This window comes from Fragaria vesca, linkage group LG2 (genome assembly GCF_000184155.1).
Source record: "Fragaria vesca subsp. vesca linkage group LG2, FraVesHawaii_1.0, whole genome shotgun sequence".
Lineage (NCBI taxonomy): Eukaryota > Viridiplantae > Streptophyta > Magnoliopsida > Rosales > Rosaceae > Fragaria > Fragaria vesca.
This window is the reverse complement of record NC_020492.1, coordinates 5860929-5876441: the sequence shown is the minus strand read 5'-3', so window position 1 is coordinate 5876441 and position 15513 is coordinate 5860929. Positions and strand designations below refer to the sequence as shown.

Here is a 15513-nt window from a genome sequence, read left to right as displayed (position 1 = left end):
AGAGAGAGAATGAGGGAGAGATAAAAAAAAATACTGAATAGGCACACGGGTGCACTAGGAAATGGTGCACAAATGAAGCTTGGGGTAAATGGAGAAGAAAGTGGGGGGAATGAGCACATATAAAGGGGGGGTCTTATAAGAATTGGGAAGGGGAAGGGAGACATGGAAGGTTTGTGTGCAGGGTTCTAAGGAGACATTTTAAAATGGTTGATGCAATATTGGGTCTTACTTTTCTTCTAAGTTGGCTTTGAAACTTATTATAGAATTGGGGGGTTTTGCAGTGCGTGGATGATTAACTGGCTACTGGGTTTTGATTAGACATTTTTTAAATGTGGCAAGTTTGATTTTTAGGGTTTGAATAGTGGTGTTTATATTTTCTTTCCGCCGAACGCCGCACCTGGGAACTGCTGCACTTTGTCGCTTTGTGGAATTTGTGGACTTGGGATTTACTTCTACTTGCCACTTCCCAGTGTTATTGTACCGACAATGATTAATGATTCAGTTACCATGAGCTAATCGAAAAGAAGAAAATTAGGGTTTACAGTGTTTAAAGTTCATTAATAATCAAGAGTTTTAAAACCCTGAGCTCTACCCTTTATTGTGGTTTTAATTGGCTCTTAATATCAAATTTGATGCAACCAAATTTAACCGGATAAATATCTATGTTTTAGAGTTTGATGTAGTGACCATCTACGATATTTCTGACTTATCAATGCAACTGAGAGTTTTCGAAAGTATTCCTATACTACGCGCATGCCAACATACTTAAAATGCATACTTCAAAAGTATGAATATCGTGATTGGCGGATCGAATATTTACATGAAATTTACATTAGGCTCATCAAATTAACATCTAATTTTGAATTTTACTTGTATAAAAACAGGGTACACCTAACTATATATTGTTATGTCTTAAATAAGTATGTTTAGCTTCTCCATGTGAATAGACTTTTTGATTAACCTCTTGATTAAGATCCATACAACCACCTAAGCTCAATTGTCTAACAGGGGCGAGACATGTTCAAGTTCACAAGGAACACTCCAACTTGGGATAACTTGGTGAAGAAAAATTTGGAAGTCCTGCTTGCTCTGTTTTGGGAATTGGGTAGTCAAAGAATGGCTTTAAATTGGTGATGAAGTTGGTGAAGCTTTGTCCTCGTGCGTTATGCTTCATTCAACACTTTCAGACAAAACTCAAACAACTCTGATAGTCCAAAGTGGTTTGAACAATGCCATCGTTTTCAGAAACTCTCACGTCTCACCCCATCACTGATTAAATGCAAACCCTGTTGCTTCACTCACCACTATCACTATACCCTCAACCAGAAACTACTCCTCCATTTCTTAATCTTGGAAAACCAAAACCTACCAAGCAATCCCCATTTTACTAAAGAAGTACATGACCCAGTTGTGCAAAAGGGGAAAGCGCAATGCCTTGATCATGTGCTGCAGAACCAGCTGTAGAGAATAGAGAGTGGCACTGGGGGAAGATCTTATATAAAAAAGAAGGGTCAGGGGCACAACTGCATGAGGAGCTTCGTCATCTTAACAAAGAAGAATGGCTGCTTGTAGCAGAAGCCACATTCCCATGTCATACTTCTTATCTCAGCTGTGGCTTTGCTTGCACATGCAGGCATGCAGCTTCATTGTCAAGCTCTTCTGCACCAAGCAAATATAACTGTGAATGATGCTGGATGGAAAATTATTTAAACCTAAAACGAAAACTAGCTATCAAGAATCCATTTTACTGTGACGCGAGCAGAGATTATTTGGAGTCAATTAATGAAGATCATCATCCAAACACATGGCACACATGCAAGCCAACTTCAAGATCCCCATATCGAAGATCGGTTACAAAAGATCTCTCAGGCGTAATGGCAAAAGATTTCTCATGCGTAATGGCATTGCAAATTTATTAGGACACAAGAAGACCACGACTTTGGATTCAAACTGGTGCTGGTTTCCATATAAGAAATCCCAGATATATTTTTAGGTTCCAGTCTCCCAGACCTCTTAGGTCAAGTTAATTACTTGCAAGATGGTTACCTTCGATTCTTGCTATAGATATATAGATGACACGTTTACTTACCTGGAATGGAATTCAGATGTGTGAGAATGATTACGGGATAATGAAATTCATGTGTTTACTTGCTCATGGTGGAATAAGAATTGTGTGGGTCCCACCTCTAAACCTGGAATTGATTCCTTAATAACCCAGATTTGTAATACCAACGGGGGAGGTGGGTTTGGAAATGATATTAATTACATAATTCCCATACTTTTTTCAAAGGTTAGTTTAGTAATGATACCAGTTTAATTCTAATTCTTTATTGTAAGTAAATAACATCAATCGTAATTAGTTCCATTCCAATTTCATGTAGTAAGTAAACAACTCAATGAAATTGAAATCTTCACATACTATTTCATTCCGTCCCTCGTTTCTTTCATCTCTCATTTTTTATGAATTACATTTCAAATAAGTAAACGTGCCAAGATTGTGTACGCACTGATGCTGCAAGTGTAGAAACTGACACTGACACACACGTCCAATAATCGATCGGTAGAAGTGGCTTACTAAAATCAGAAGATTACTTTCTTTGACCAAACATTCATCAGCAAAATCAGATTAACAAACTACAAGTCTATTCCGACAGTACGCTCGTCAGTAGTAGTGACTTGACAAATTTATGTGCATCTGTTGTGGTGGCTTAACAAATTTAAGGGACATCTTTTGGCAATGAAAGTTTGCTGGTATCAAGTGGCTTATAAATTTAGGATGCTACTTTCGACTTAAGAGAAAATTTTGGTCGAAGTGGCTTGAGAATTAGGACTCAGTACAAGTGGTTTTACAGAATTAGGGAACAATTTTTGCCGATGAAAGTTCATATAGGAGTTGAGCAACACAAATTATATTCATGAAATCTCGTCGGTAGAAGTGGCATAAGAAGAATAGGACCCAGTTTTGCCACCAAAAGTTGGTTGGTAGAAGTGGTCTAACAAAAAAATGGTCACAACTTTTGCTGACAAAAGTTTATCAGCTGAAGTGGCTTACAAAACCAGTTCAAGTTAATCTAATACTGTCCTTCCTGGATCATCACTACTCTTTACAATGCCAGAAGCTATAAGATCACTAGCAGTCCCCAAAATAGATCTTATCGACAAAGTTATAAGAACCCGAAGAGAGTCGTTGTGAGTTTCTGGCCACCCCACCTCCACTGTACACTAGACCAAAATACTGACATCCAGCCATATGCCTCCCTCATCTCTTGTGATGAAACTTCACCTTCAATAAAAACTGCATCTTAACCTGTTCAGAGAACAACCTCTAAAATTAGTAGTGTGCCAAAACTTGGCAAAAGGCTGATATCCAGTTATTTAAAGCAGCTCTAAGAATAAAAACCCTAATCATACACTCTTAAGCCGAATTATCAATGTATACCATCTATTACCCAATAATGTAGCTGCCGCTTTTAGTATTACTAGCAAACAAGTAATTCAAGTCAAAAGCTTATAAACATGTAAAGTAAACAACTGCCACTTTTCCCTACGTAAGAACAAGAAGAGTGCAGAACTTACTTGAGCTGTATCATAAACAATATACTCATTATACATCAGCTCAGACGCCCTGACATGTGAGTCCACTGGTTTGCCACACGGCACAGTAACATCATCCCTCCATTTTACGTAGTCCGACTCCTCAGGTTTTTTCTTGCCAAGTCCCTTTGTGGAGTGCTTTCCCTTGGGAGGTTTATCCATATACTGAATGACAGTAGAATGCATAAGAGAAGTTAAACGGAAAAAGACGTAATGAAAGTCTCTTTTTAGTTTTTACATAGGTCACACACACACACACACAGGCCAAAATGGGGATGCAAATTAGCTCACCGTGGCCTTCTTGAGCTCATGGATCTCTCCCAGGGCAACTTCACTTAAAAGCATGAGGCCCACAGGATTTTTCTTATCTGTATAGCAATACTGAGCACTCTTACTGACAAGGTCAGCAAAGTAAATCCCCTTGCCAAACTGCAAGCCAAAATGCTTATACTTTTACTTTCGAGAAAAGTTGATCAAACAGTGTAACCATGTGTGTAAAGACAGAGATATGTAAACATTAATACATATATACATAGTTATATACAGATATGTACATAAACGGAGACAACAAACCATATAACCAGTAGCTGGAGCTTCAGGAGGAGCTATTCTTAGTCCTTGGCTAAGTATACCCACAAAATTCGTAAACCGAGAACCTGAGAAAAAGATAATCACTATTATTCATGATTCTGCATCCTAATATATTTATCAACAGATTTCTGTGCACCTTGTAAAATAATTGCAAAGTACAATAGCCATTCTCATCTCACTGCAGCAAAACTTCATTCCATAAAGTTCACGGGTAGTGCAACTTACCATGCCAAAGCAGCATTCTGTTTTTAAGCGTTTTCCGGTAGGGAGCGTATTTATCAAATTCCCCTTCCCTTTCAAGTGAAAAAACTTCTTCAAGTTCAAGACTCCAATCCTGATCTCATCAGATGCCAGAACAAGATTTACATAAATGAATTGACAACAATTTATACTGTATTAAACATTTTCACCAAGACAATATGCTTAAGAGTATCAAAATGCAAACCCACCGTATGTGTAGGGGCATGAGTAGTAAGAAGATACTTTTCAATCAACTGATAATCTTCACTATCGTGGGGAAGTGGATTCATACAACACCGGAGCTTCTTATACTTCTCATCTAGTGAGTCATCACTATCAGCATCAAAACCGACTAATCTGGAAGCAATTTCAATGTCCTGGAGAGCTTCTAGCATTTTCAACTGCCATGAGAAAATATAAGCCATATTAACCTCTTAAGCCTTGCATGTAAACTATGCTAACTTTTGGAAATCAGTTGCAACCTAAATGCTTATCAGGGGGAGACCAACAGCAAACCCTCAATAAAGTACATCAAAACTTATAATACTACAATTTAAGGGAAGGCTTGAGAATTCAAGATAACACGAAAGTTGTAAGCACACACAGCTCATATACCTTTGACTTAAAGTCATCCTCATCCCTAATAATATGTGGATGTATGGAAGGGATCACAGTGAAAAATCGATTGCTTGCATCTACAATCAAGCTATCTTTAATGGAAGAGGCACCATCACTCTTTAATAGATTCTGTATTTCCGTTAATGCCTCAAACCCTGCATATTATTGGAAGAAAGCTGTAATGATTTACTATGCAAATTAAATGTGAAATGAACAGTGTAAAAGTATTGAGCTGTGCAGCAAATTAAAAGATGTTGTTTTCAGTGCTTACCCTTTTGGATATTGCTTTTACTCAGTTTTCCAAGTGGCATTTCTGACATATTTATCTCAAATTCCATCATGGCAGCTCTGCAAAACTTGAGGCTTAGTCTCATAGTCCCAAACACACAGATATGTACATATATGATTATATTATGTATGTGTATATAGACACATCATACAAGTTTATACTAGACTGGGGGAAGGGGGGAGGGGACTGCGAACAAATCATAATATCATATAAAGTTCAATTACCTGTATGTTTCAACATTGAAGAGCATCTTCATCAATTCTGCTAACTGAGGAGGCAGTTTGCTGGGTGCGTTGTTCTGATTTTTCTTTGAGACCTCTTTGTTAACACCATAATCCTACAAGTTCAAAAAAATTAATTAAACTTATGACAAGGATTAGTAATATATCTTTCAGAAATAAAATAAAGAAATGAAAGAATAAGCACTACAATATCCAGTGGAAAGAATTTGCCAGGTTGCTTCTGAAAATCTTGTTTTTGCTCCCATGCTTCCCATGAGTTGCCAGTCTTCTCAAGAAACAAACGTTTAAAATCAGATATGGCATCATATTTTGACATCTGGTCCAGTTTGGTTCCTCCAATTTTGTCATTCCCCACTCGTCCCCATTTACGGAACACATGGCACTCTGAACTTTTATCATCTTGTATAATTTGGAGGATGTAATAACTTCACATAGAAAAGAGACAGAGAAAAAGAGAGACAGAGAGAGAGTTAAAACAAAACATAACAATTTAAAATGAAAGATAATATGCACTAATCAGGACTTGAAATGTCAACGTAGAGACGACGATTTCTTATTAAATCAAAAACAAACAGAAAACAGAAAAAAGTTTCACTTCCACAGTTTCCCTATTGTCAATCTAAAACTCTCTACAGTTAATGTTTTCCTTGTTCTTCCTTTTATTCTTTTTATTTTTATAAGTAGAATAATGCTTTCATCCCAACCGAACTACAAACTTAAGTGACAACTTCAATCCATGTCCTTATATCCCAAACTTTTAAGACCAGTATATCTCAGACATTTTTAATGAACCCATGTTGGCCTTGCATGGGTATCCAAGGAAAGAAAAGATACTAGCAACATAAATACAGGAAATGAGTAACACATAATTTCCACAAAAATTGGTAAACAAGAAAGCTGTAATGTTACAGACGTACCTATTAACACCGGTTGATAAATCAGACATACTTAAAGTCGTATTATAAATGCTTTTTCCATCCTCAAGAATGTGACCTGTATCTTGCAATCCAGAAGATTCATGAACGGCACTTCGGCCTTTCACTTTGACAGTGACCATGCTAGAGGTTTCACCAACAGCTTCAACTTTGTAAAGATCAAATGGAAGCTTCTTCTTTCTCTTAAAGCATTCGACCAAATAATCCTCCCTAACAATTGGTATTTTCATCCTCCTGCAAATGGAACACATCTTGCTCAAACAAAAAAATAAAAAAGGCGAAAATACTCAAGAGTCAAGAGAGTGATTTGACAGCATCCAAACCTTGCTTTTTTGATCTCAGCATCTTTAGCATCCGGTTCTCCACCCACAACTAAGCAATTAGTATCTGCATTTTCATTTTTAAGCAATTATAAGCAACATGATGCATCTTTAAGCTAATACAGATCGACCCTCCTATCGCAAACAAGGCAGGACATTAAATCAAAACTCAATCAGGGACAATCACATGCCTTTTTTTATCTTGGCATGAACGGATCCAGTTACACCCTCTATATCTTTATTCCACTTTTCCTGCAAAATCACTGATGAATTAAATATACAGAACTGAAACTGCAGTTAAATGAGAACTCTTACAGACAAGAAATAAATAAAGACAAATAGAAAGGGAAGCAGATCATGCCATGGATTCTTTTGGTAATCCACGAAAAGAAACTTTCAAATCAGCCAAGCTTGCACTAGACTGAGGTTGGCCGTTCAAAGCCTGACCTCCAGGACAGTTAGATGATGGTGGTGGCAGTATTCGTGCAGGTTTGCCAACCTTCTGTGATTTAAACCACTGGAAAATAGAAAAAAATCAAGTCATAATTTGGATGACTATCAAACTAAATAAGCTACATGAAACGAGTAGTAGCTAAATACCTTTTGCAGAAATTGATTCTCTGTATCTTCTGGGACTTTCCACTTCCCTTTAAGACGTTCAGGTTCTTGAGTGGAGTAAGAACACTTGGTCCATGCAGTCAGGAACCCATGACACCTGTACATGGCTCCAGAATAGTGAAGATGACCAGAACAGAGTGGGCATTTACTAAGTGCTCCAAACATCATTCCATCAGCGCTGAACAAGTATAACAATAAAGAGCTCATGAGGTGAAAAAACTAGTGATCCACATAGAGATCGATAGTGATCAAGTCATAACAACTAATTGATAAACCAACTTTGGTAGAAAAGAAAACAAGAGGTTTTCCATTGTGACAAACTCCAAGTAACAAGATTTTAAATAGATTGCACTGAACAACTAATCCACTACAAAACAAAATATTTATTGCCAAAACCAGATTAAAGGCAAATAAAATTGTAAGAAGTTAATACATGAAAATAAACTAAACCATATTAAAATCAAATATATTTTTAAAATAAAAAATGCAAAGAAATAAAAAGAGAACAAAAAATAACTTGAAAAATTCAACTAAAGTAATGTTAGCAATTTCCACACTCGGACAAGACTACAGTATATTACCAGAGGTCACGCAAATCAAGCTCTGATCCTGTTGAACTCTGAGCATTGGCTTCAAGCATTTTACGCATCTCTACAGTTGTCACATGCTTTTTGAGATCATCCTTCAGAGCCCACAGCTCTTTAGTTTGCACCTCCATTTTGATCTCCACTTCAGTAGCATTACTAACAGACACATCCCTGCTTGTTGACACATCACCTTCCGACTTAGAAACTTTTGACTTCTGATCGTCACCATCCCCCTCTTTCCTTCGTTTAGTGCCAGCCTTAGAAGTTGACTGTGGCGGGATCTCTTTACTCTCTTGTGCCTCAACTTTTTTGCCTGAAAGGATGACTACTATCAGATTAAAAATAACAACTGAAAAACAGAAGAATAGAGGTAACTACTGAGTAGAAACAACTAAAAAAACGAACTGAAGTATATACCATCCTTAAGCAAGGCAGAAACAGCTGCCTGATCAGAAACTGAGATAGTCTCCCATCCAGACAGCTTCTCCACCTGGGTAGATGGTGATGATTCCATGAAACACTTGGCATGGTGCCATGCTAACCCCCTAGCTCCTTGACCTTCAAGCTTTGTTGATATACGAACCTATAAATGGAGAGTAGACAACATCTTATGACAAATTAAGGAGAACCGGGAAATACAATGATGATGAAGACACATTTGAAATGAACTTAAGATGAAACTTGCCACACTATCACAGAAATATGTTGTCAGTGTGGTTGGACAGTAGTGGCCCCCTACTTCATTACTACAACAAGTATGAAAAATAAAAGACGGGTGGGTCGGGGGGTGGGTCTTTGGAAGATAATTTGGCTGGTATCTTGAGATGGAGAGAGTTTATGCTTGTTTTTCATACATGCAGCTACCTAATTAGAGGAGCACTGGGGAACTACAGAAGACAGCCCAGGGGATCCTTCTTAAAGGTCATTTCATCACAAACCAATAAAGTCCTCTAGACACGACTTACTAGTCTACAAGAGGGACAAAAGCCTGACCATGAGAAGACATCACTAAGGCAATACGATGCCCTTCAAGCAATGCTTCTTCTCAGCCTCTCAGACAAACAACTACAGCAAACCTACACTTACAAGCATATTGACCATTTACTTCATCCTTGTGAGAAACTCAAATAGATGAAAGAACATTTTCAATTACAAGTAAACAAATATTGTGCACAAAAAGAAGGCGTTTATCGTTATCAACACTTAAAAGCTACTTTTGGCTTATAGATATCTTCTTAAATAGATGATGCAGGGGCCAAAAGAAATCTAGCTTCTGCCCTGTATCAAGATACCTAATAGACCCAAGGATGTTTATTCATGACATCCTGGGACTGGAAAAGGTCCCAACTAATGCAAAAGACTACTTACTGAACAGAGAAAAATGGAGAACTGTAGTTACTTTTACTAGTTACCAACCTCCCCTTTTAAAATCCTTTGGCTGCAGAGCCTGCAAGTAGCCCGAGAAGTTTGTGAAACTTCAATACCACTGGCCTTGCTTGTAGTTTTTGTATCCGATGATGGTCCAGCAGGACCCGCTGATGCACCACTTTGTACATAATCTCTAATTTTCTTCTGATCCTCCCACCGGAGCAGCTCAAGGCCTTCAATATCATCAGTTCTAAATGCAAGACAAAGGCATAGCAGTTAATCACTACAACCATCCACTTAACTCACTGGTACATATTATAACAAATATAAAAAAAAACACACATACGATTTTATCTGCTTCGCCTTCTTCATTATGCAACTGGCATGGTTCCACATCTGAAAACAAAATCAACCAACAATCATTATATACACACCGGTATTTCCCCAAATGCAGGTAACAGACCAGAAAGAGACGAATAAGGAAACAAAAGTACAATCCAGTCATGTATGATAGATGAAACAATTCTTTCTTTTTATGCTTCATATTTTCAGAACCAATTATTGATTAGATTCTGAAGCTACATAACCCGGAGCATTCATCTACACAAATTTGCTAGCAACAAGCACACCCAATCAATTTGCCCAAAGTTTTAATTTTTACCAACAAAAAACCATGATCAATGCAAAATGCAGCAGAAATACACAAAGAAACCCCAAACCCTAATTTGATATGAATTAAAATCAACACATTATCTATCTTTTCAAAGTAATTGTTGATGGTTTGGCCGGAATTGTATGAACAAGTAAAAACCACAATGAACGCACAACAAGTTCAGAACTTTCTGCGGTTCTTGAACAGTGAAAATGAGTAACGGAAAGAGATGAGTAGGAGAGAGAGAGAGAGAGGGGCATACAGGTATGAAGCCGTCGAATTGGGTGGCCTGAACCATCTTGCCGAAGCGGAGGTTCTCTTTCTCAATGGGGCTTCTGCAAGTTTTGCATGACGATCGTGACGACTTGGCGTACTCGACCTTCCATGGCTTCTGATTCTGAGGGTCCGCCATTCTCAGCAGACTCGTTCTTTCTTTGCTTTCTCGAGTGAGAGAGAAGTGATGAAGTCACAGACAGTGGGAATGAAATACCTTCTTCTCTTTTACTGACATTCGGAGCTCCACGGCTCTCTCTCTCTCTCTCTCTCGTTTTCTGTACCCTCCTCTTTACACCCGACCCGGCCCGACAAACTTTATTTTTTTATTTATTTAAACTTCTAAATTTGGTATTTTACCTCTAAAGAAAACGTAGAGCATTATCTAACAATAATCATGTAACGGTTTAGACATACATTGCCGAATCTGAGTTATAACTAACTCCAAATCTTGCATGATCTTTGGTGCTTTCCCAAAAAGCTATGCAATACTTCCGAGTTTAATGACTTTAAACCAAAAGTTCTCTTTCATCGGAGTTGGTTGGGTGATGTCGCTAGAGGTGGCAGGCTGGCAGCGTTGCTAGAGGTGGACTAGTGGAGTTGCCGGATGGGGGTGGTGAGGGTGGAGGTGAGCGTCTACACTATCATAAAATTTTGAGCTCTATAACTACTAAGTTGAGACGTGCACATATAAGATGTATGGTATCTGATTCATATTTGGTGCAGGTTACCCAAATCAATTGTAAATGTGACAAGCAATGAGCATGTGGGTTGTAATATGGTACTTAATTCAAATGACGCAAACAATTGTGTTTCTTGAGTCTAGACTTTCTTCCATTTCTCCCCAACTTTGAGCTTGTACTAGCTTCATGGATGTTCGAATCAAAGCTTGAATAGTATGCATGGCACTTCACCAAGTAAAGCACTGTTGATATCTATTGCACTTGAGGAGCTTGCATGAAGAGGTACTGCAAATAATAAGACAGACTTTGATTTCCACAGTACTTCAATTTGATATATGCTTTAGTTTGCCTGATCCTTCATATTCCAGCATGCTTAGAGCAACTTCGATTCACAGCTCTGAGCCTCTGAGACACGACAGGCTCAGGATCCATTGTAAATTCTGAGAGGTGATACACTTTGGTCATCTACACACAAACCAGAAGCTCAGTATGGATTGAGTCGACATCGATCCTTGGATCTATTAGGTATCTTGATTCAGGGCAGAAGCTAGATTCTTTTGGTTTTTGCATCATGTCTTCCATTTAAGAAGAAATCTTTTGAATACTAATTTTAAGCAGTAGTTTATGCAGAGGCACCTCCCCATTACAATATCCGAAACCTCCCCGGTAACGTTCCATACGTATACTAGTCCTTTCAAGAGTGTTCTATGCTCAAGTGCTCCTGCACAGTCTGCTCTTGTCATTTCTCAGTAATAGTTTCTACCAGTAAGCATCATGTAATAGTTTCTACCAGTAAACATTAGTAAAACATCTTGGGTACGTTTTACCTTTATATATAGTACTTACGAAGTTGTATTTTCTGTAAAATTTGGTATTGCCATTCGTCAAGTAGCAGTTATGAAGTTCATCAGCTTAAGTACTAGCTTCATGTTCGTGAATCATGACCATGGATTGCCTATAAATTTTGTTATTTCAGATTTCAGTACTGATGCGTGTCTGTCCATCATCCATGTTATGTTACAATACAACACGACGCTCTTGTGAAAAGTATGAGCATATGCCCTGCGTGCATACAATCATGAATATGGCACTCAGCCAAAATGAAAAATAGAATAATTGGCTTTCTGTCGTTTAAAAGTTTGTTTACAGTTTACACTTGAGTATTCACCTTTCCATATTCACTTGGAAAAAAAAATCAATTATTACTCTTTGCTCACGTACATTTGTGTGTTGCTTGATTGGAATTTAGAAGTATTGGAGGGAACTAACAATGCTATCTCAACTGCAATCCGTTCGTCTTTGGTAGATGAAACAAGTCTTTCTTTTTCTTTAGGTGCCAATTTAGGTGCCAATTGCTGGTTCTGATCTGAGCAAGCTAGGCTTCAACTTTACATTCTAGCGCTATAAAAACCTGAGGGTGGATGGACATCTTAGATTTTCAGGTTTTTCATGTCGATGATCCGATTAGAACACCTTGGGTATACGATTTTCAACTTTACAAAGATGATTTTCTTGGGTATATGATTTTCATTATGCACCTTGATGAAGTGGCAAACATGTCGATGATCCGATTATCGCAAATTATGGCTCTTTAGGAAGGTTATATATGTGGCTGCTTGGCTCATTGATCAGAAAATTAAATAAATAGGGAAGCCACGGTTGTTTGCTAAAGAGTAATCTAATATTCACAACTAAAACCGATTGATAATAGATGAAGTTTACTCAAATTCATAACATCTCACAGAAATCACCATAATCAAGATATGATATGAGATCTTCCAGAGAGAGAGAGAGTACTTAAGAGAATCATTAATTCTACTGATCCGTAATTACAGACAAGTTATGCATGCATGATATATATACAGGAGTATACTTAGCATGCCCTAGCTAAGAAAAAGTTAATTTCTTCAGTACTGGGTCTTGCATATCGATCCTGTCCAATTAATCTGTATACAAATAAATTTGTTGAAGCTCATAACGTACTTTTACAGCTTGAACAACTTATTCAAGAAAAGTCGACCTAATTAACTTCCGCGAACTATGAACTTCAAGGTTTGTTAGTGCCCTTATTACCACCAGAGGGCACAGGACCTTTCTGCAATCTCTGGCGGATAATCGAGGGAATGTAGATCCCTCCGTCCGAAACATCGTGCAGTCCCTTTCCAGTTGATGAGGATGAGATAAACGTTGCCCCCTCATTAGGACCAGCACTGGGTGATCGGACTATAGTCGTCTCCACTATTTGATTGATAACCAAAGGGAGCTGGGGAAACTTAACTGCAGCACCCCTCTGCAGGACATCTTTGTTTAAGACTCTGCAGGCCTCATTTGACCCCGTGTTCATAAGAACAACCACTGCGGCCACCAACACCAGTTTCATGGAAAACTTCATCTCGTTTCTGGGCAAACAAAAACTTATTGCTTCAGGTCTTTTGCTTTTCTGTGTGGAAGAGAAAATGAAAAGATTGAATGAATTGAATGAATATGTAGATGGAGGGGGTTGAGGGGTTTATATATGAATCAAAATGAAGGAGTAGGAATTGTAAAACACGATCGACGACGATGACTGGAATATTTCAAATATTTGTGTAGCTATTCGTTGTTTTGACTGCCATCAGCGATTTTGTTAAGAAGTCAAAATTTGAACGGGTCACACAAGAAAATGGTATTGGTGTTTCAAAATGCATGTATTTTGAAAATCATGCTCGTTGTTCATTGTTTTATTTCACATCCTCTAACCTGGTTTTTCTTCAACTCCATTTTTTGCATGGAATTAATCGTGCGTGTGATATTATATTAGTATATATCTGATGGAATTCACTTACATGCAATTCATGTCTCCATATATAAGTCGATCACATAATTTTAGCCAATCTGAAAATCATGAAGGAACTGAGCTGATGATCGATCAAATCAATTGACGAATAAAATTTGCTAAATCTAAACCATTTATGTTTGTAATCATAAATAACGATAATGAAGATATGAAGTTTTTCGGATTCTGTTAGAAATTAGCATAAGTGAGATATTCACGAAAACCAAGTCAAGTAAGCCTCACATCGATTGAAAAAGAACAAGAAAACAATGACCAATTTGCTGAAGCAGGACCTGAAAAAGAATTATATCAATATTGTACGCTAGAATGTTTGCACCCTTAATTACAGCTAGCTAATGTAAAAGGGTTGAGTTGTTTTTTAATTACTAGCTACAGAAACGAGCATATGTGTGTGTGTGTGTATATATATATATTTGACTCACCTGTTCATGAATTTCATTTACTTGACACACACGATCTGCTTATTGCTGCGCAGTTTTGGACTGATCTAGCTTTTGAAGCGTGTGGGAGGGTCTGAATGTTGAATGTTTGAAATGGTTGGTGTATGCTAACCTTTTACTGTTTTACGTACACGACAATATCCTACTACTTTGACACAAGAAGCTTATTCAATTCATGTTTATTTGTGTAATTAACCTGCTACGTATCTGATGGTGATGACCCAAGTTCATCAGACCATAAAATAGAGATGACTGAAGTTTAGCGTCTCATTGGAGTGGAAACTTATCTCCGTTATACACTATTTCGAAATTCAAATCATCGTTAGAAGGCAGTCAGGCATAAATGGGAAAACAAAACAAGGACAGAAAATACGAACAAGCTCGATAACATTGTTACTATCTAACACTTTCTTGGAAGTGTTTTACAGTACGTAGTTTTTCCTTCTCTTGCCTGTATGCCCAAAACGTACGCACGGCTTAAGCTTAGTACTTTTCCAATAGTTGAATGCTACTTAGACCACGTTTAACGTATGAAACAAGGTTGAAACCCATGCATGGATGCATATATGTTGGTGAGTAACTGAGTATAAATACCAATATATGTTAAGTGATATAACTCACCTCATCTTCACATATCCTTCAATTGTATCTTAATCTTTGCTAGCAAGCGATCTTCCAAGTTTTACAGCACAATTTCATCATCATGGGTGTTCTTAATGTTATAGGAGTTGCTTCAATGCTACTGCTATTTCTCATAAGCGTGCACTTGTCGGAGGCTGGTAGGGTGTTGCTGGACGACAATGAAAACTGGACGATGAAAAACAGACTTTCCGGTACGACGGAGTCGAAGAAGGGTCCTACCCCTCCCAGTGGACATAATCCTGTCACCAACAACCCTAGTCCTGCTCCCCCTAACGGTCATCCTGCTTCAACCATTAACCAAAGGAACTTTGCAGGCCACACTACTACTGAAAACTACTCGACTAAGAGCAAACTTTCCGGGTTGACGGAGTCGAAGCAGAAGGATCCAACCCCTCCCGGTGGACCTAATCCTGTCACCAACAGCCCTAGTCCGGCTCCCCTAACGGTCATCCTACTTCAACCATTAACCAAAGGAACTTTGTAGGCCACACTACTACTGAAAACTACTCGACGAAGACCAAACTTTCCGGTTTGACGGAGTCGAAGCAGAAGGGTGCAACCCCTCCCGGTGGACCTAATCCTGTC

The 15513-nt window shown here is 38.1% G+C and overlaps 1 protein-coding gene and 1 pseudogene across 1 annotated transcript; one reads left to right on the top strand and one right to left on the bottom strand.

The window, feature by feature from the left end:
- Positions 1–2914: 2914 nt before the first annotated feature.
- Positions 2915–10466, bottom strand: LOC101303864 (poly [ADP-ribose] polymerase 1-like). The gene is made up of 20 exons (XM_004289870.1): positions 10317–10466; positions 9749–9798; positions 9451–9652; positions 8452–8617; positions 8029–8359; positions 7430–7625; positions 7191–7346; positions 7021–7081; positions 6833–6896; positions 6492–6743; positions 5762–5999; positions 5557–5669; positions 5315–5391; positions 5041–5198; positions 4635–4826; positions 4411–4519; positions 4168–4250; positions 3886–4023; positions 3577–3759; positions 2915–3307 (listed from the first exon to the last, which is right to left on the bottom strand). Exons 1-20 carry the CDS (start codon positions 10464–10466, stop codon positions 3260–3262), a joined length of 2967 nt encoding a protein of 988 aa, XP_004289918.1. The 3' UTR covers positions 2915–3259.
- A 4523-nt stretch (positions 10467–14989) lies between these two features.
- The window catches only part of LOC101294238, a 5630-nt pseudogene continuing 5106 nt past the window's right edge, over positions 14990–15513 (top strand).

Coding starts and splice junctions, on each gene's coding strand:
- LOC101303864 (XM_004289870.1), bottom strand. CDS start 10,466: ATGGCGGACCCTCAGAATCAGAAGCCATGGAAGGTCGAGTACGCCAAG. Junction 7,082..7,190: donor GATTACCAAAAGAATCCATG/GCATGATCTGCT, acceptor GTGATTTTGCAG/GAAAAGTGGAATAAAGATAT. Junction 4,827..5,040: donor AGGATGACTTTAAGTCAAAG/GTATATGAGCTG, acceptor TTCTCATGGCAG/TTGAAAATGCTAGAAGCTCT.